Genomic DNA, 19,500 nt, shown 5'->3' on the forward strand with positions numbered 1-19,500 from the left:
TGATACATTTACATCTAATAATTATAAATTAAGGAAATCAAATTAAATTTTAATTTGTCTAACTTATTTTAAGAAAAATGATAAATATAATTAGAAATTAATATTACTTCTTGATTCACAAACCTTAATGGAGAATATTCATTCCTACTTAACATGTGTTTGGATCCATGTTGCCATCTTCAATCTCACATTCCAATTTCATTTCACTTGATTTCATAGAAGCTACAAATTGAAACTTCTACTCACGGTGTGACAACGTGGTTTCATCAAAATCCAAACACACCCTTACTCTTATATTTCTAAATCACTTATGGACATACTTGTAACATTATGATTTGTTGTACCTATTCACCCCTTTCTCTAAATTTAAAGCTTAGCAATGGATGAAAATGCTTATAAATGATAATACTCAGAATGAAAGTATGGTTATAATATGGGAGTACTTTATGTTCTTGATAAATACACATAGTGCAACCAAGTTGTATCGTATTCAACTAGACATAGATCATCACAGTGCTGAATTTCACTTTTTCCTTTCTTGAAATTCAGCATGTTGTAATGAAGACAAGACTATTATAATGATCCCTTTAACCTTTGAACCAACATCTATCATTTATCAATACATTGATATCACTAGACACACTTTATCACACATTATTTCTTATATATATTCATCAAATTAACTAGTGACGGATTTGGAACAACATACACCTAACATCCTTACTGTTAGGCCTCTCCTTAGGATTCTCCATGGTGCAAAAGCAAGCAATCTTCAAAACCAAAAGCATTTGTTCCTCATAACCATTACCAATGAGCCTCGCATCGATGGCGGCCTTGGGATTTTCCGAAGTCATCACATTTCTCATCCACTTAACCAAACTCATCTCATCTGTATTCTGAAAAAATTCATCAGAAGGAAGCTTCCCTATTACCAACACACCAAGCATAACCCCAAAACTATATATATCACACTTGTCACTGAATTTGAATATCTGATGATACTCAGGTGCTATATATCCCACAGTTCCAGCCACATTGGAAGTACTTATATGTGTTTGCGCATCCGGCATAGCTTTGGCAAGTCCAAAATCAGCAATCCGAGCTTCCATATCATCGTCGAGAAGAATGTTAGCAGGCTTGAGATCACGATGAATTATGCGCGGACTATGGCTCGTGTGAAGGTATTCAAGACCTGCAGTGATACCAAGCGCAATCTTATGCCTTGACAACCAATCCAACTCCATTTCACCTTTTTCAACTCTGTGCAAAACATCCTGCAAACTTCCATTCTTCATGAACTCATACACAAGGTAATGACAATCAGGTCTAGAAATATGAGCCAACAAAGGCAAAAGATTCCGATGTCGAATCTGACCAACAGTGTCAATCTCCGACTTAATTTGCCTCATCTTCTTATGCAAAAGCTTACTATCTTCTTCAGCCAACTCTGCTGCATCTTTAGGTGGCTGAATAATCTTCTTTATAGCAATCATTTTTCCATTACTACCTGGTAATTCAGCTTTGTAAACTTCACCACAACCACCTCTTCCAATGATTTCCAATGAAGCTAATCCATCTTCTTTCTCTAAGAAAGCTAAATCCTCAGCTTTCTTAATCAAGGAACTATAAATTGCAGGACCAGAACCTTTTCCTTTTCCTTTAATCAAAGCCAAAGCCAATTTAAACAATACAGAAAAAACAAGTCCAGAAAGTGTTCCACCAAATGCTCCAGCAACAAACCCTAGAACCCATCCAGCTATCTTCTTACTCTTCTTATGCTTGTGGTGTGCAATTGCTGGACCAGGTGCAGCTGCAGGGGAATGAATCCTCGTTTTGTTCGAATTTGAATTTGAATTTGAATTTGAACTTGAGTTTGACTTTTCATTCTCGGCAAAGATGTAGCGTTTAGGGAAAGTATCGGTATCAGTATCTTGATATTCTAGAAGCTTCTCTGGCAAGCCTTCGAGAAAACGGTTACCGGAGAAATTGAAGTTTCTGAGATTACGAAATGAACGAATAGAAACCGGGATTCTTCCGGTGAAGTGATTGTTTGCGACGGAGAGAGTTTCTAAATTTGGAAAATAGCGAAGGAAATTCAAGTTACCAGAGAATCTGTTTGACGAAATGTCAAGGACACGAAGACGAATGAGAGATGAGAATTCGGAGGGGATTTCACCGGAAAAGAGGTTATTAGCGAGGTTCAGAATCTCGAGCTTTCTGCAGTCAACGATGGAGGGTGGAATTCGGTCAACGAGTTTGTTGTTAGAAAGAGAGAGTTCTTTGAGTTCTGTGAGGTGTTTAATTATTGGTGAAAGTGTTCCTCTGAGTTTCTTTGATTTGAAAACGAGTCTTGTAACTCGTAGTGTGTAGGTTTCGTTGTTGGAGAGTCTTTTTTCACAGAACACGCCCAGAGTGTTACATGGGTGGTTGGTGGGGTTAAGGTTGAATCCGAGGTTGTTTTGGATAGTTGAGAGTGTTTTTGTGTCTGAAGGGTGGAGGTTGAGTTTAGCATGAATGGGAAAAAGAATGGACAATAATAGTAATAATGATGATAAGAATAAGAGGTGAGAGTGGATATTCCAAGCCATTTGGTTTTGGGCCAAATGGTTGGAACCAGAATGGAATTACTCTGTCTCTTGAATCCTTGTTCTTGATGGTTGTTAATGTTAATGTTTTGTTTCATTCATTTCTTTATTCTATATAGACACAAATAAACGTGTTGACTACTCTCAGATTTTGTATACCAAGTCTTCCTCTCTGAATTTTCTTGCACCATTTTAGAAGTTTCACCAATGTCATTTGTTATTGGTTATTTTTTTCCAATATTAATTTGGGTTTTACTATGTTGTCACTCTCTTTTTTCTGCAATTGAAAACAATCACTCTGGAGTCTAGTCCAATGGGAATTATTGAAAGCTACTTCTTTACGACTTGTATAATCAACTTTGATGGAACTGTTCTAAAAAAAATTTCATTATATTGTTTTTTATATTAAAAATACTGATAGATTGTTTTTAATCAAAATTGATTGTTTCCGAATCTTACTTAACTATCGAGATTAATTGTGGAAAGAAATTAGATAACGATAGTTAAAAATACAGAGTTTTGCATCAACTATTTTTTATTTTTAAAACTAAGAATCTAAACGTATATAATGAATATTGACATTAAAATTTTGAAAAAAATTATGCAGATCTTTAATAATTGAAGCAAACAAATTAACTTAAAATAAATATTATACCATAAAAAGTATATATACAACGACACACATAGAAAACACTGACATACACATCTTTCTGGCTAGATAATGAATGGTAGTTAAAGAAAATAAAAAGATATGGTATGAAGAAGAGTATAAATTATGAAGAAAAAAAACAAATACTTTATTTTTTCTTGATTATACAAATTTTCTACAAAAAATTCCAACATTATGGGTATGGCCAAAACAAAGACTAACGAGTACAATGACACGGCAAAAGATCCTCCAGATGGAAATAGCAACATTCTAAATATAATGGACCAGATTGCGCATAGTAAAATTATCACACAATATATTATACATGATATTCAACCTTGATAATTGATATAAGATCAATGATTTTAAATTGTACAGCCAATAAGATATGATTTTCATTTAATTTTTCACTGTTTTCAAAAGGTGAGTCACTTATATCATTTTCAACAATTTTTTCATATGCCTTCTATATATCATCTATGGGGAATTTGTTTCAAGCTTAAGAATCTGATTCTTGAAAATACATAAGTATGGATGGAATAAGTATACCTACGTTTGTTATAAGATTGAGAACAAATTATTCGTGAATATAAAACTTATTTTAAATGAGATATCTTCTCATAATTTTTAATATTTTATGGTTTTATTCTGAAGTAAAAAGTGTCAAAGTGAATTACCATAAAATTTTATATAAATTTTGTTTCTAAACACTAATTTTTTTTAAAGTTAAATTGTGTGTTATTTTATTTTAAAATATTAATATAGTCAAAAATTATGTACTCAATTTAGATTTTGTCCAATACTTAATTCACACTCAATTTAGATTGTGTACATTAATGAAACTGATAAACAATTGACTCACACTTACAAAATGGTTTAATATTAATTGTTGATGTGAGAAGTTTTTTGACGGATAATTTGTAGGTACTTATGTCAACGCTCTTAGAGTCTTGAGGTATGAGGTCTACCTTAACCTTAATGAATCCTTGAAACTTAACACATCTAAACTTTATATGAGATGATTAACAATTTATTTTTTAGCCTATGAACAAACACCCTTATTTAATTAAAGTTTTGAGCTTGATCTATTACTTATCAAGTCCGACCTTTGTGAATTTTGTTAAAGTCATACAATCATAACATTCATTTTTTTTCTTCAACTTTTCGCAACAAACTTGATATATACATACATAATTATTAACAAAATTAAAAAAATAAACTACAAACATTTAATTTATATCACAATAATTTTGAGAGAGAATAATAGGTATAGACGCCGGGAAATAAAAATAAAAAATTTAAATTTCTAAAAAAAAAATCTTTTACGGCAATATAAAGAGAATTTTTATATATAAAAAGAAAATAAATAATCTTCAATACAAAATATGATTAGTGTTTTGTTTTATTTTATTATATTATTACTATATATAAAAGAATATTATATTTTAACTACGTATAAGAAAGTCATCTTGGTACCATTCAAGTTTATCCTTTGTACACCTTAGATTAGTAGATATTACATGTTTCTTTTTTCCGTGAATTCTTTTATGCATCAATTTTGTGTTAAGAATTTTGATAACACAAACGATTAAGCAAAAGGCTAGTGAGTATTATGAACATGTTTATTTGTTTCATTACAATGTCTGAACGTCTGCTTACAAATGCAAACGTGTGTTTAACTTTATATTTGGCAAATGATATTTGTCCATTTACAAAATTAATTTTACCTCCAAATGTTGGTTTATATATCCTCTTACTGTATCATTTATCGTTTGTCTATTGAAACAAAAAGGATATAAAAACTACCATAATGCAGCGGTCCATCAATATCTTGGTGGGATTTGGGCACAACTCATATTTCATTTATAAAATGGTGTTTGAAGATAAAAATACCAAACATAAATCACGTTAGGGAAAATTCAATTTTAATTAAAAGTACATTTGCAAAATAAAATTTATTTAAAATAAAGTATATTTATTAATATCAACACATATTATAAGTGTTAGAAAAATATTATTCTTTTTCTAAAAACTAAAATATATATTATTCTCGTGTAAATAATTTTTTTGGGTTGTTTATAATATCTGCAGTTGAATATTTATCTGAGCTAGTTACATGGAAACTTCATGGATCCCACCCAACCAAGCTACTAAAGTCGTATTAATTATTATTAAGTATTAATCATACCGTCATTAACTTCAACAAAGAAAATAAATCCAACACTCGTTCCCTGTATTTTTTATTAGTCAAGTCAACTCATGAAGTCAACAAGTCGTTGTTGAATATGGCTGGATAGTGGGGTTGGCCTATAATATTTGTCCTTGTTCTTTCAAAAAGTATCCCCTTTTCATATGTGAATAGGAGAAAAAAAATGCTTTTTCTTTTGTATTAATAATTTCCAGATTTTGTTTTTACCATCTATTCCTATGAATGATTCTTGTGTTTTAATTTGTGTCAATTTTCGTACATATGGTCGTGTGACGTGTCAATGAAGGCACACGCACAAAAATGAACGTAAAACAACTTTTTTCATGGCGAAGCCTCGGGAGGAGGTCATGATTTGTCGGAGTTGCAGCGGAAAGATCGACAACAATAATCTTTTATACAATGATTTTTATTAAACTTATAAATCTTAAATCGTATCACATATTTTTTGTCACGACCCAAAAATTTAATGTCGTGACCGGCGCACAAGCTATACTCCTAGCATGTCAAGCCTATCAACTAACTTACCAATTAAACAACTAAATCGCTATTTAACCATTTAAAAATATATATATGTTTTTTCTCGAAATTTCGATAGAGTATCTTCTGTAACTTCAACATTCCTAAATTTTGTAAAATCCCTGTTCAGCTTTCAGTCCAGTCATAATTCAAATAACATAATCAAATTGCTTAATACACTTCTCAAAAAAACTAAATAGACTTTCTAGACTCCAAAATAGCTGCAATTACATAGACTCAACAAATGTTACAGAAATGGTCCTCGATCAAAGAGACCTACAAAAAAAAAAAGAAGTATGTTGAGACTTGAATCAAATAATAGATTCCTACTCAGCTGCTTGCGAATCTGGAAAAAAAAAGCAACATAAAGGGGTAAGTCACAAAGACTTAGTGAGGAGACAACAACCACCATCAATTAGAAGGGAAACACAAAAGGCACGAAATAACTGTTTAATCGCTTGACACAAATATTAAAAATCCAGTGAATAACGAAACGAAATCAAAATGAACAACCTTAAAATCATTATAAAAATCAAACAAGTAACAATACAAATTTTTAGAACCAAGAGGCGGTTTTATCTCATTGATAGCTCTTTCCTCCTAAGGATGGCCTTTCCCTTAGGGGCGACTCCATCTAACGGATGACCCTCTCCTCTCAATCCCGCAACGCATCGTCACGTATCAATTAGGGAGTTTACATCGCGTTAATAGTCCTCTCCTTCTACGGATGACATTTCTCATAGGGGCGGCTCCATCTAACGGGTAACTCTCCCTAATCAACACGAAGTAACTAGGTGCACCTAACGCAATTAACGATTTAATAACAATAACACCGATTTCCCAAAACGCGCATTTAAAATCATTTCATCGTAATTCATGAAAAACATATTCAATCGCACAACAATTCAAGATTTAAATACTTTAACTCATACGTAAATCAAATTAATAACATATTATATAACAACGACCGTTAAATTAAATAATTGACAAAATCGAGATAAAATTCAAAGGTTGTGTTCCCCAAATTTTTCAATAAATACTTTAATATAGAAAACAAGTAAAATAATAATAATAGCATTATATAAAAATAAATGACGATGATCGTCGTCAACTCACTGTTATGGAGAATCGTCTAAGTTTGCTCTCCAACAACTCTCAGAGTAGCCGGCAAGGTCTCAGTTGACAAATCTGAGTATAAAAATATTTCCAAAACTTTAGAGAAATTTATTCTAAAGTTTAACTACCTCTAGAAAACTATCAGCATCATTTAAATATACTCTAAACACGAAATAAGATTTTTACTCAAAACTACATTTTTCTATGAATTCATACTAGGATTAGAGTTGTGCATTTACCTCAATGAGTCTCAATAAACCACTTTCAAGAGATGGGTACCCTTTTCCTCCCTTAGAACACAAATCCTAACCCAAAAATCTCAACCAAAAGAATTTGTAGGAGTTTGAGAAATTAAGCTTGTGGGGATGTTAAATCTCTTTTAAGGATTGAGGGTTTGAGTAATAGAGTGAGAAGAAGCAATGAGAAGGGAAGAAAAAGAAAGAAAGAAAAAACAACAAAAAAAAATGGAGGAGGGGGAGGGGGATTGCTTCCTGCCGAGAGGAAGAGAGAGAGAGAAAATGGGAAAAATTGAATTTGAAAAAGAATGAGATGAGATGGCAAAGGTTTTGTTTTATTTAATTATTATTATTATTATTATTATTATTATTATTATTATTATTATTATTATTATTATTATATATATATTTTTTTTTTTTACACGTACTTAACATTTTTGGACTTTATTAAAAATTGTTTGGTGTCTCCATGATACTAAGAACTCTAATATCTAGTGATCTTCAAATGTCTAATTTGACAAATATAAAGCTTAACTACCTTAGAGTAGAAATGCAAAGAGAATAGAAAAAGTTTTGCCACCACATGGTATAATCATAAAGAGAATGAAAAAGGCTTAACTACCATAGGTAAAAGTGTTAGGGAGTCCAACAACCACTCAAACTTGAATTCTGGGCAAAAGCATATAGAAAATGAAAATGTTTAGATGCACATGGATCTTCAATAATAATATACAAGTTCTTCAACAAAAGCAAAACAAATTAATCCCACATAGCAAACAACTTGTCTTGCAAAATTCCATATCAAGTGAGTTTCCATGTTGTGGAACTATTGAAATTGAGTTGGAGCATAAAGTTGAGTCAAAAATTGAACCACATAAAATAGAACCATAGAGTCCTTAAAAAACGAAATGAAGCACATTGAATACTTCCATTGAAATCGAAACTAGATAAATTCAGAAAGAATAGGTGATTGGAGATTGAGATTTCTCCAATAATAATTAAAATCATCTTTTCAAAATGGATAGAGTAGTTCTGATATCATGTTAAGAAATATAGTAGAATCCAATAAAAAAAATAAATAATTGAAAGAAAAATTGAACTATTTGATATTGGTTCAATGAAAAAAGTTGATTATAATACGACTAACAACTATTTTATATAGTGTTCATAATTAAACTTACAAATCTTAACTAATTTTAACTATTACCAACCAACCTAACAAACTCCAACTACTTATAACCAACTTTTAACAATATCTATCTCGTGTAATTTAGGAATTGAGTGTGGGCATCAAGATAGTACAACCCTTTACATAGAGAGTTGGGACAATAGCAAGGACAATCAACACACAAACCCCAACTATTGGGGGAGAAATCTAACGAGGGAGGAGAAAAGTCTAATGGATGGAGGAAGGAGCCTCCAATAAGGGTGGAAGAAAATACTAAGATAAGGTGACTTCAAATTATACAAATATCTTCTCTCTAATAAAAATGAATTATATGCTATGATTTTCGTGAGAGAGATAGACAAATATAGAATAAAATAAGGTGCTTAGGACACATAAAATGAGTTTAAAACATTATAGTAAATATCAAAAGTTTATACAACACACTTAATTATCAAGCTGAAACAAATGGTGCTGAATAGCTTGCTAGCTAGGAGAAACACAAACATTACATATAGATAGAACTTAATTAACTATGACAAACCAACATTATACATAAATAAATATATAAAGCAGTAGTTGATAATTGTCACTCCACACAGCAACGATACATGAAATATTTCTCCATTTGACGCCCACATTCAGCACAAACAACTTTCTGTGGTATTCCACCAGTGCTCCCAGGTAATATAAGACGATTACAATGATGTGGTTGTTGAATTTCCTTAATATACTCACCCAATGCTGGAACCCAACCATCTTGTTCAATCTTATGCTTCCATTTATCAAAATCTCTCAAACTTGTTAATGCAGTGTCACCTTTAGCTCTAGCCATTTCAGATGGTCCTCTACAGAATATAGCCCAACCTCTGTCACTACCATCAAAGCTAAGCACTGTCATCACTTCACTCATTATCTTGTCATTTTCAACTGTCTTTCCTTGTTGTAATTTTGAGTATAACATGCTCTCTAGTCTTGCCCAAAAGAACCAAATGGATGTTACATTAGGCCAAAAGTAGCTGAATTTCTTTGTGTTGAAGGTGCTTATCATTCTTTGCATCCTCTCTTTTGCATTGCTTTTTCCTACGTATACCATCTCTAAATCAAAGTTGCCTGTTCTTGCTAGATTCATTGCTGTTTGTGTGAATGTTTCTATCCATTCAAGATCTTCACCTCCATATAGACATATGATTTTTCCTTCTGTCATCTGCAACAAAAGTTTCATTAGTGTAAATTTTAATTGTAGTAGTGGCCACACTGTAAAGGACTTGCAATTTTCATGCACTACAATGATGAATGCAATTTAAAACCATCGTAGGATAGCAAAGTTAACTGGATACATGAATATTATATTGCTACTTACCCAATCCAAAACTGTGGGATCAATGCCATCAACAAGAAGCTCGAGGCTCCAAATCTCTTGCTTCCACAAGGACTCTTCTTTTTCACGTGTGAAAGGGAAAGCCAAATTTCCCCAAATCCATATCATGTGGAGAGCATTTTGAGAGGACAATCTTCCATGTGGATCAAGTGCTACTAGAATAGCTCTCTTTGTGAAATTCCACACTTCTTTGATATACTTAATCACTGATGGTTCAATGATGAAAGGATCTCGAACACTATACCATGGCATTGATGCTTGAAGATACTCAAACTTTTGCTTATTCACTTCATTCCATGTTGCTTTGTCCACAACAGGAATCCACACCATCTCATAGTGTGTCTCACCCCTTGATCTTGCATCTTTGTACAAATTATCAAGTATCATAATCTCTTCTTGTGAAAGATCAAGATCTGATATGAGAAGTAACACATGTTTCCTCCTTAGTACCTCAAGACTAACCTGCAATGTTTTAAACCATGATGTAGAATTATAAGTCTTACACAAAATAAAAAAGGGACTAGTTGTTATTAGAAGCTTAAAAACAAACCTTTAATTTTGTAGTTCCATCTATAAGTGGTGGAATATCATCCTTTGCATAAATCAGTGCTCTCATAATTTTCATGTTGTCTACATGGACTGTCTCGAAAAGGCGAATCAGATTGTGAAATGCCTCAATATGCCTCTTCTCATCTGGACAGAGTTTCAATTTGATACGAAGTTTTAGTTTCTTACATTGAGCATAAAATGTTGCAAGGAAAATCTTGAATTCAGGTTATAGATATCCAAAATAAATTGATTTTCTAATTATGCTTTCAATGTCCGTGATGTGTCAGCTTAAGAGTTTAACCTTGTAACTTCAAAAGAAGAAGTTCAAATCTCCTCAGAGAAATAGTTGTAAAATGGTTATTAGTGCAACTTTAATTAATAATAATGATGTTTTCAATGATGTGCTGACCTATAGCTTGGTAGCAAAGAGCAAGTTGGTTCTTGAGGTGCTCATAAATACTATTGACTTTGTGAGCCAAACTAGATAACTCCCATGCCTCTGTGGCTGATGAGATGGCCCTGCAAAAATAAGGATCTCTAATTATTAACTTACCATTTCAAAAAACAACTGAGTGCATGTTTGAAATCCCAGTGAACCGAATAAAATCACAATGTCACTGTGATTTTGTTGAAGTTTCAAATGCAGCTTTTGCTTAAATCGAAATGGTTCACTGTAATTCTGCTAAACTCATCATAAACTCAAACATGCACTGAGTCGATTTAAGTGATGGAAATGGATGAGTTAGATTATTATATGATACGCTAATAATTAGCTTACTCATTTCTCATGCCAATGAGACTTGCAATTTGTGAGGCACAAGCCACAATACTTCTAATAACCCAATAAGCAGCAATAGGAATATGAGCACTTGCAACAGACATAGGAGGAACATCTTCTGAAATATATTCAGATGGCAACTCCTTGAATTCAACAATGCACATAGTAACATCAAGTGCAGCCTTCACAAGCTTATTGAGTGCATCAAATTGAGGTCTCAATGAAACAGAATTCTCAACAATGTCAGGAAGTTGCTTAAGGAGAGCTACAGATTTGGCAAGTGTGTTTGATCCACTTGACTGAGCAACAAGCCAAAACTCCCCAAAAATAACAGCAAAAGCTGCTAAGGTTAACACAACTTTTGCATGCCAAGGATAGCTAGAAAGGTAATTCAGTAACACCATTGTTGATGCATGTGCATCTCCACCTCCTGAGCATTTGCATGAAAGCTGCCAATATATAGATCATTTAATTTTAGACTTTAGAGAAGAAAAATTTGAAAGAATTGAACGTGTATGATCCCTTACACTACAATAGCTGCACGGTACAACAAATGTGAAAACTGTTAAATCTAGAGAGTGAAAATTTATTTTTATAGATCAAACGGACCCTACAGCTGCTGTAGAGGATTCAAGTTCGAAATAAACATCAAACACTTTTACATGTTTACAAGAATTATTTAATTTGTTTATATTAAATAGTTCAATGAATTCCACAGTACAAAACTAAAAGCTGTTACAATCATAAGTATCTGTAGCACTAAAAGCAAAATAAAGCAAAGTGTGCTTTAGAATCACACATTAATGCTAATTTTTTGTATGTTGTAATAATGTAAAGCTGCCCTTGGAATCAAAGATAAGAATATTTCATGCAAAAGTTAAGAGTAGGAAAAGAATCATTCTTGTACTCCTTTTTCAACACTGACATATATGTAAGTTATTTATTTTAAGAAACGCATTTTATCCTAGACAACACTGACATATAAATAATAATGAACTTTTTATAAAAGTTAAGATTCATATAAACACAACCTCACAAGAAATTTTGTTAATGATAAAAGCCAAAGCGTCAAGCATATCAAATTCAGCCAAAGCAGCAGCGGTTTCCATTGTCTCTTGTTCAGGTTTTACCTGCCAAATGAAGCAAATTCACACCATAATATAATAGTACTAAAAGATTACTATCTAAATTTCAGTTAAGAACAATTGGCACATGCATGCATAGAAGCAAAATAGAAAGAGCACTAAAATCATATTTTTATAAAACAGTCACACTTTAAATTGAAAGTGTGTCCGACGTATGACAAGGGTTAGTGTCCAACACATTTTTTAAAATTATTACTTGTGTTTGTATGTATGTGTGTCAGTATCATATCATGTGTCTGCATCACTGTAAAAACAAATTAAATTAAACAAACATGTTTGTGAATTTTAATGTCTTAGTAATTACACGATCATGACCCTCAACGCTGCGAGCAATGATTTGAATCAAAATTTCATCAACAATTTGGATAAGGGGTTTGACATCAATTTCACGACCATCAGGAGCATGAGTGGACTGAACTTGTTTCATCATGGCACTGTCATCAGATGTAGAGAACATTCGTCTCTCCTTCTTAAGCTGCATTTTGTTAGGAGCAGCTGGTAACTGGCGAGGATAGCTAGCCATGTTACTTAAGATATAAAAACAGAACACAATATAGAAATATTAATTGTTTTTATTTGAGTATTAGTGGTTGTAATAGGAACTCATTTGTAGTGCATATATATAATGAGAAGAAGTGGAATTAAGTACCTTGCTTGTAGGAGGGTATACAACAAAAGCTAAAGCGATGGTCATTTCCTATTAGGATAAGAAAGAATGAACAAGGCTTATGAATGGTGGATCCTGCAGCTTCTAATTTACTTCATAAACATAGATATACACAAAAGTTAACAGTTCATTTTTCCAACAATCATTGATATATAACATAATCATGTTATTTTTGGTAATCATATAACGTTAGGCATAAACCAAAGCATATTATAAAAATAATGCACTTTATGACATCAGAGAAGTCACGTCACCGTGTCTTTTTTTTTCAAAAGAAGGACGAAGGCTTAAAAAAAAAAGAAAATTAAATGTCTAAAGAAATATTCCGAGACATGTCTAAATGATATCATAAAAAATAATTTTATGGAGTTAAACTAAACCACTAAAGTGATATTGTGAGACATGCATTCCTATATGATATTATAAAAAATAACCCTATAGAGTTAAATTAAACGACTAAAGTGATATTTCGAGACAAACATCTTTAAATGATATCATAAAAAATAATTTTATGGAATTAAATTAAACGCTAAAGTGATATTCCGATATACGTATCGAAAACGGATTTTCTGACTTAGAGGCGGGAAAGGTAGGGTGTCTTTCACCCACTTTGTGCCATTGGATCAATCCAATGCTTTAGAAAGAGCCACGTGGCCTTATTGTTTTAAAACTAAAAGCATCAGCCCAAGTTCAAAAAAAAAGACGTAAACTCTGAAAATCTCAGTCTTTTCGACTCTTTCTTCCTCAAGTTCACCTAGAACTCTTTGAACCATTCATTTCCATGGCATCTTCCTGTTGCATTTTTCTCATCTCACATTTTTTCTTTCTTCCTCAAACTCAACACAGTCGCGTTTGATAATCAAGGCACGACCACGTGTCACGTAGGGGAAAAGGTACTAAAGCATAAGACCACGTGTCACGTAGGGGAAAAGATACTAAACTTCTGCGGATGCTTTTAGTTTTAAAACAATAAGGCCACGTGGCTCTTTCTAAAGCATTGGATTGATCCAATGGTACAAAGTGGGTGAAAGGCACCCTACCTTTCCCGCCTCTAAGTCAGAGAATCCGTTTCCTACATGGATCCTACATGATATCATAAAAAATAACCTTGTCCACAATATTATAATAAAAAATAAAGTTAAGTTGACGTTAGTTTATCAATCAACGTATCTATTTCCTTCTCATTTATTTCCTTCTAGTTATGTGTTATCTACGAAGGACATGAACATTTCTGTAAAAAATAATTTTGAACACTTGTATCAGATTGTTGGGCCATTGAAAGTCCTCCTTGAAAATAATTTTGCTCCACTAAATCCATTAAAATCAACAATGAAGACAGCCATCCAATCAATGTTTAATCGTTCCAAATTTAATAACCAGTTTTATTTTTTACGTCTCTAATTTCCAATTTCGTCTTCGTCTTAATTTTCACTTTTTAAGTAATAGATAATGGTGTTATCAAATTCAAGTGGATAAATAAATAAATAAATAAATAAATAAATAAATAAATAGAACACTTAAGTGACGTGTTAGGAAGGAATGGTTGGCACGTGTGGATGGTATATGATGATTGGGCATGAGAGCGTGTGAGAGAAAATTGTAGAAAGAAAGTGTGAGAAGGGTAGAAATGAATGTTCGGTACTATTTCCCTGTATCGGTGGCGTATGATTCCCGCGCGTGTTACGAAGCAGCAACAACAAAACCAACTAATCACTCTCTTTCTCTAACCCTCTTACACCACCGTTCTCTTTCTCTTCCCTTCTTCCAAAACCCTAATTTCCTCACGGGAAACACTATGCAGGTGATTCTAATTCAACCCCCTCACTCTCTCATTTTTAGTTTCTATTCTAAATATATACAAAATTGTAATATTCATTTACTTATCTCATCCACCATTCTGGATTTAAGGTATATATTAACAATTGGCGATTGCATATTGATGATTAAAATTAGAGCAGATAGATTAAGACATAATAAATAAATATGTAATTGGACTACAATATTCTTATTTAATCTCCTTGTATTGGTCTTCAAAATTGTCAGCGTCCATCAAATTAGTCTCCAAATTTTGTAAATTACAAAATGCATTCATGAAACTGTAACACAGTCAATATGCTCTATGTTTACTTTCCTACATTAAGTGAACACATGTTTTTTCATATTTATCCCACATCAATGCTGGATGATCACAATAAACTTATGTATGTATGTATTTCATGTCAACTCTAGGTTTGCCACCTTCACATCCAAACACATTAAATAGTTCTGTACATCATTAATTTCATATGCAATTTAGTCTTTGGTGATGTGGCATTGATATGGAAGATTACATATTTATTTAACATGCCATATTATAGCATCTGAACACAAAAGTTAACAGAGGGACAATTTTGATTTATATGTTATAGTTTCAAGGATGTATTTGTCAATTTGTAAAATTCCAGGATTGTTTTGACTGATGCTCACTATATCGAGGACCAATTTGAATATTCACTCTAGTATTTGTCATTTATTGCATTACAAATTTCTAATGTATCTCTCCTATGAAGGGTATATATGGGAAAAAGGTATTAATTCGACATTGAAATTATATAACATCAATTGATAAAGAATGGAGGGAGTAAGGGTTAGCTACACCTTCACTAACACTATGTCGTACACACACTCCTTTGTTTATCGGGTGAAATTCATGTGGGTCCCACCGTAGACTGACAGGAAAACTCATAAGATTAGGTGAAACCCAACAATAGGAAGCATTTCAAATAGGATAACGGATCCCCTAACTTTGATGGTTGATGACTAAATAACTTTGATGGATCTCCTAACTTCAAAAATTGTGTTAAAAGATGTAGCAGGTTTCTACTTTTCTAGTCATTGTGTATCATTTTTCTTCTCTTTACCAAAGAGAGAAAGGAAAAGTGAAGAAAACTAAACAGTATTGTTATTTGGGTTACTTAATCATGTTCTATGTGTTGTTATTGTATGCATTTATGTTTTAACTACAAAAAATACAGCGATTCTGCTCCGTGAATGGCATAAGTAAGAACAGAGCAATGGTGGAGAGGTTGCAGCATTTTGGAGTAATCACATCAAGCAAGGTGGCTGAAGTAATGGAGACTGTTGATAGAGCTTTGTTTGTACCTAGTGGATCAGCTCCTTATGATGACAGCCCAATGGCCATAGGCTACAATGCCACTATATCTGCACCTCATATGCATGCTACCTGCCTTCAGTTGCTGGAGGAGAATTTGCAACCTGGGATGCGCGCTCTCGACGTTGGCTCTGGTATGTACTTTATAGTCAATCAACCTGTTTATAACCATTTATTTGCTTTTCTAAATTCAAATCTATTCATAAAATATTCAAATAATCCAGGAGAAATAGAAGTTGTTTGCTCGTCAGAGAACAAAGTTTTGCTATGCATTCCGTTACTATTTGTGATTATTTAATTTTTTGTTGTTGCCTTGTGACATAAATGCACTAGGTAAAATAAATTTACTGACTCACTGTCATATACATGTAACTCAGTGACTGATTATTGAGATAGATGGTATAACTTCTACTAGTTGACGACAAGCAGTAATAGTAATTATAAGGATGAGTAGAAAAAACAAACTGGATATTATGGCCTGAACACTAGATAGCATAGCATGTGGATGAAGAGTAGCTTCTGAGCTATACTTTCTACTTCCATTCTTGGAAGATTGATATAGTTAGAACAAGATATTGTGAAGATGTTATGATAACATACCGTGACTGTGTTTGTTGAAAGGCAATTATAATCAGCATTCTCCTGACTCCTATTGATTTGCATAACGACTGATGCTCTATATTAGAACAGTTTTTTCTTCTTTTTGGTTGTTTGCCTTTTCTCATTGTTCTTTTCCTGTGATGTTTATAGTTTCCACCTTTTGTGCCTGTTTGCAGGAACAGGGTATCTGACTGCGTGTTTTGCCTTGATGGTTGGACCCCGAGGCCGTGCTGTTGGTGTAGAGCATATTCCTGAATTGGTTTCTTTTGCAATAGAAAATATTCAGAAAAGTGCTGCAGCTACACTATTGAAAGATGGTTCCCTTTTTGTTCATGTTGGTGGTATGATTTCTGAAATTTCTGTGAATCTGAAAGATTGAAGCTTTTCATCTTAGCATGGAAATTGAATCTAGTTGACCATGAAAATTCAATCTAGTCCTTGTTCCAGGTATAAAGGATGAGACATAATGCAAATGGTTAAATAATTTAAATTCTGTTGTCGAGTCCATGAAATAAACAGAGAAAATAACCTGTTTGCCAAAATCTATGATTTCTGTGAGGTGATTGAGTCCTCTAAAAATGAAAGTAGAGTTGATCCAAAAGTATTGTGTGTTTGTTATGGTTATATGAGATTTTTTAGGGTGGTACTACTATATTCATGACAATTAAATCTATTGATTCAATAATCTATGCCTGTGTGATTGTACTTGATTATATTTATCTTTGTTCAGGAGTTAAATCATTTTGTTTAAATTTTTGAATCAGTGTTTCTTAAAAAAAATGAATTAGTGCATTCATAATTTCAAATATTTAATTAATTGTTATGTTGACAGATGGAAGGGAAGGTTGGCCAGAATTTGCTCCTTATGATGCCATTCACGTTGGAGCAGCAGCACCAGAAATTCCCCAACCACTTATTGACCAGTTGAAGCCTGGTGGGAGAATGGTGATTCCTGTTGGTAACATGTTTCAAGATTTAAAGGTGGTGGACAAGAATTCTGATGGTTCTATCAGTATCCGGACTGAGACCTCTGTTCGTTATGTGCCCCTCACTAGTCGAGAAGCTCAACTGCGCGGCTACTAAGATGGTGCCAAAATCTTGAATTGTGGAAGGTTAATGCTTCAGGTGTCAGTGTTTGGAACTTGAATGTACACACATGACGTTAGAATTTGTACAGTTAATGTTTGCTGAATTTTGCAAGCTTATACATATATCTATCAGTGGTTGGAACTTGGATGTAAGCACAAGCTGTTAGAATTTGTAAAGGTAAAGGTTGGTGCTCTTCTAACAGGATAGATTCATGTAAATCCCTTGCAGCAATAATAATTTTGATACAAAATATGAGACTGTTTTCTTTTTTAATTTCTAGTTCAGTCTTTTAATTTACGAGGATTTTTATTTTTTTATTTTTTACGCTTTACTATAAAATATTTTTGTAAACAACTTTTTATTTATTGAAATCTCTGTGAAACTCAACTTGTATTACGGTTGATCCACTGATTCAGGCTTCTTGAAGACCCGGTTACCAATCACGGAAGGAACAACATTCATCCAAACGATAATGGCTACTTAAGGGCAACCCTTAGGACATGAATAATAGTCTCCACTTCATCACCACACCTGCTGTAAAATGAATCACACAAGCATTCTATTATTGCGCTAGTTGGTTATCAACTTACCATAATGCACTGACCAACTAAAGCACATAACCCTCTTGGGGACTTCTAACTTCCATGTGATCTTCTCCCAAATCGAACTACTCAATTCAACATCATGATTGCAAAGTTATTTATAACTACTTGACACATTAAAATTACCGTGCACGTCACATGGCCACATGTACTTATCAACGCCAAGGTCTCATTAGAGAGGAAGAATGGAAATAATTTGTTGTGAGATATTAGTTGGAAGCCAAGAAAGGTTACCCAAATTCCAATCTCCTTCATCATCCATTAAGTTAGACGCATGTTGCATGTGATTGCGAATATCTCCTACTAGGTCCACAATTCTAATATTTCACAATTCTAATAGTTAACTCCATTTAACATTTAGTTCCTGCATTAGCATTCAAACCATCATCCACTGATTCGACCATAATTTAAACAAGAATTTTCAAATATTAGAATTAGAAGGCTTGACTATAACATTGTTTGCCACCGTATATTCATTTTGGCATATGGTGGTTTATTTTCTTTCCTTTCAATGTTCTCAAAAATCCCTAAATTGTATTTGAATTGATCAATTCGAATGTTTTTTTTTTAAGCTTTAATTTGAAAGTTATTGAGAACATTAGAAGAGAAAGAAAAAATCACCTATTATATTTACCTTTTATCACCACACACCATGACACCACAAATACATATTGTCGGTTCTAAGCTCCCAACCAAATTTCATAAGACAAATTTTATTCATGATTTTGACTTTCGAGTTGTCCTCAACCCTAAACCACCCAAAGTTAATATTACAGTACTTTTTTTCAAAATCATGAATGAATAAATTATTGGCTGTAAAATTTCAATTAATTAGTGTTGATAGGATGATATTGAAATTATGCTTATATTTTTACCAAAAAATAATAATACTTCGAATTTAATTTCTCATTAATTAAACTTAAGAACAGTTAATATTTTGGCCGTAATAATTAGGATCTACATAAATTCAGTAATAGATTATAGGAAGTAAAAGAAAATATAGGAAGAAAAATTGCATCGATTCTTCACATGTAGATTTGATGTGATTATTACACGTATCGT

General features: G+C 32.7%; 3 protein-coding genes and 1 long non-coding RNA gene across 6 annotated transcripts; 1 reads left to right on the plus strand and 3 right to left on the minus strand.

Annotated features, from left to right (window-relative positions):
• Positions 1-421: 421 nt before the first annotated feature.
• LOC101501390 (leucine-rich repeat receptor-like serine/threonine/tyrosine-protein kinase SOBIR1) lies at positions 422-2,749 on the minus strand. The gene has a single exon (XM_004501788.4). It carries the CDS (start codon positions 2,586-2,588, stop codon positions 684-686), a length of 1,905 nt encoding a protein of 634 aa, XP_004501845.1. The 5' UTR covers positions 2,589-2,749; the 3' UTR covers positions 422-683.
• A 3,155-nt stretch (positions 2,750-5,904) lies between these two features.
• On the minus strand, positions 5,905-7,597 carry LOC140920579 (uncharacterized). Its single transcript, XR_012163293.1, has 3 exons — positions 7,315-7,597; positions 7,076-7,147; positions 5,905-6,305 (listed from the first exon to the last, which is right to left on the minus strand). It is a non-coding gene; the product is annotated as an uncharacterized lncRNA (long non-coding RNA).
• Positions 7,598-8,877: 1,280 nt separating this feature from the next.
• Positions 8,878-13,104, minus strand: LOC101501922 (protein SIEVE ELEMENT OCCLUSION B-like). 2 transcript variants are annotated; one of them, XM_027334255.2, is made up of 7 exons: positions 12,979-13,104; positions 12,216-12,314; positions 11,185-11,633; positions 10,816-10,925; positions 10,408-10,550; positions 9,840-10,319; positions 8,878-9,683 (listed from the first exon to the last, which is right to left on the minus strand). In XM_027334255.2, exons 1-7 carry the CDS (start codon positions 13,021-13,023, stop codon positions 9,066-9,068), a joined length of 1,944 nt encoding a protein of 647 aa, XP_027190056.1. In that variant the 5' UTR covers positions 13,024-13,104; the 3' UTR covers positions 8,878-9,065. The 2 variants fall into 2 exon arrangements, with proteins under 2 accessions (XP_027190056.1, XP_004501847.1); XM_004501790.4 differs by lacking the exon at positions 12,979-13,104 and adding an exon at positions 12,634-12,932.
• Positions 13,105-14,588: 1,484 nt separating this feature from the next.
• PIMT2 (protein L-isoaspartyl methyltransferase 2) lies at positions 14,589-18,082 on the plus strand. Of its 2 annotated transcripts, none has more exons than NM_001364836.1 (4): positions 14,589-14,797; positions 16,011-16,281; positions 16,924-17,088; positions 17,580-18,082. In NM_001364836.1, exons 1-4 carry the CDS (start codon positions 14,624-14,626, stop codon positions 17,828-17,830), a joined length of 861 nt encoding a protein of 286 aa, NP_001351765.1. In that variant the 5' UTR covers positions 14,589-14,623; the 3' UTR covers positions 17,831-18,082. The 2 variants fall into 2 exon arrangements, with proteins under 2 accessions (NP_001351765.1, NP_001265927.1); NM_001278998.1 differs by having other exon boundaries at positions 16,930-17,088.
• Positions 18,083-19,500: the final 1,418 nt, after the last annotated feature.

Source organism: Cicer arietinum, chromosome 5, assembly GCF_000331145.2.
Source record: "Cicer arietinum cultivar CDC Frontier isolate Library 1 chromosome 5, Cicar.CDCFrontier_v2.0, whole genome shotgun sequence".
Lineage (NCBI taxonomy): Eukaryota > Viridiplantae > Streptophyta > Magnoliopsida > Fabales > Fabaceae > Cicer > Cicer arietinum.

Coding starts and splice junctions, on each gene's coding strand:
- LOC101501922 (XM_004501790.4), bottom strand. CDS start 12,852: ATGGCTAGCTATCCTCGCCAGTTACCAGCTGCTCCTAACAAAATGCAG. Junction 10,926..11,184: donor CTCATTGGCATGAGAAATGA/GTAAGCTAATTA, acceptor TTATTTTTGCAG/GGCCATCTCATCAGCCACAG. Junction 9,684..9,839: donor ATCCCACAGTTTTGGATTGG/GTAAGTAGCAAT, acceptor CTTTTGTTGCAG/ATGACAGAAGGAAAAATCAT.
- LOC101501390 (XM_004501788.4), bottom strand. CDS start 2,588: ATGGCTTGGAATATCCACTCTCACCTCTTATTCTTATCATCATTATTA.
- PIMT2 (NM_001364836.1), top strand. CDS start 14,624: ATGAATGTTCGGTACTATTTCCCTGTATCGGTGGCGTATGATTCCCGC. Junction 14,798..16,010: donor TCACGGGAAACACTATGCAG/GTGATTCTAATT, acceptor CAAAAAATACAG/CGATTCTGCTCCGTGAATGG. Junction 16,282..16,923: donor CGCTCTCGACGTTGGCTCTG/GTATGTACTTTA, acceptor GCCTGTTTGCAG/GAACAGGGTATCTGACTGCG.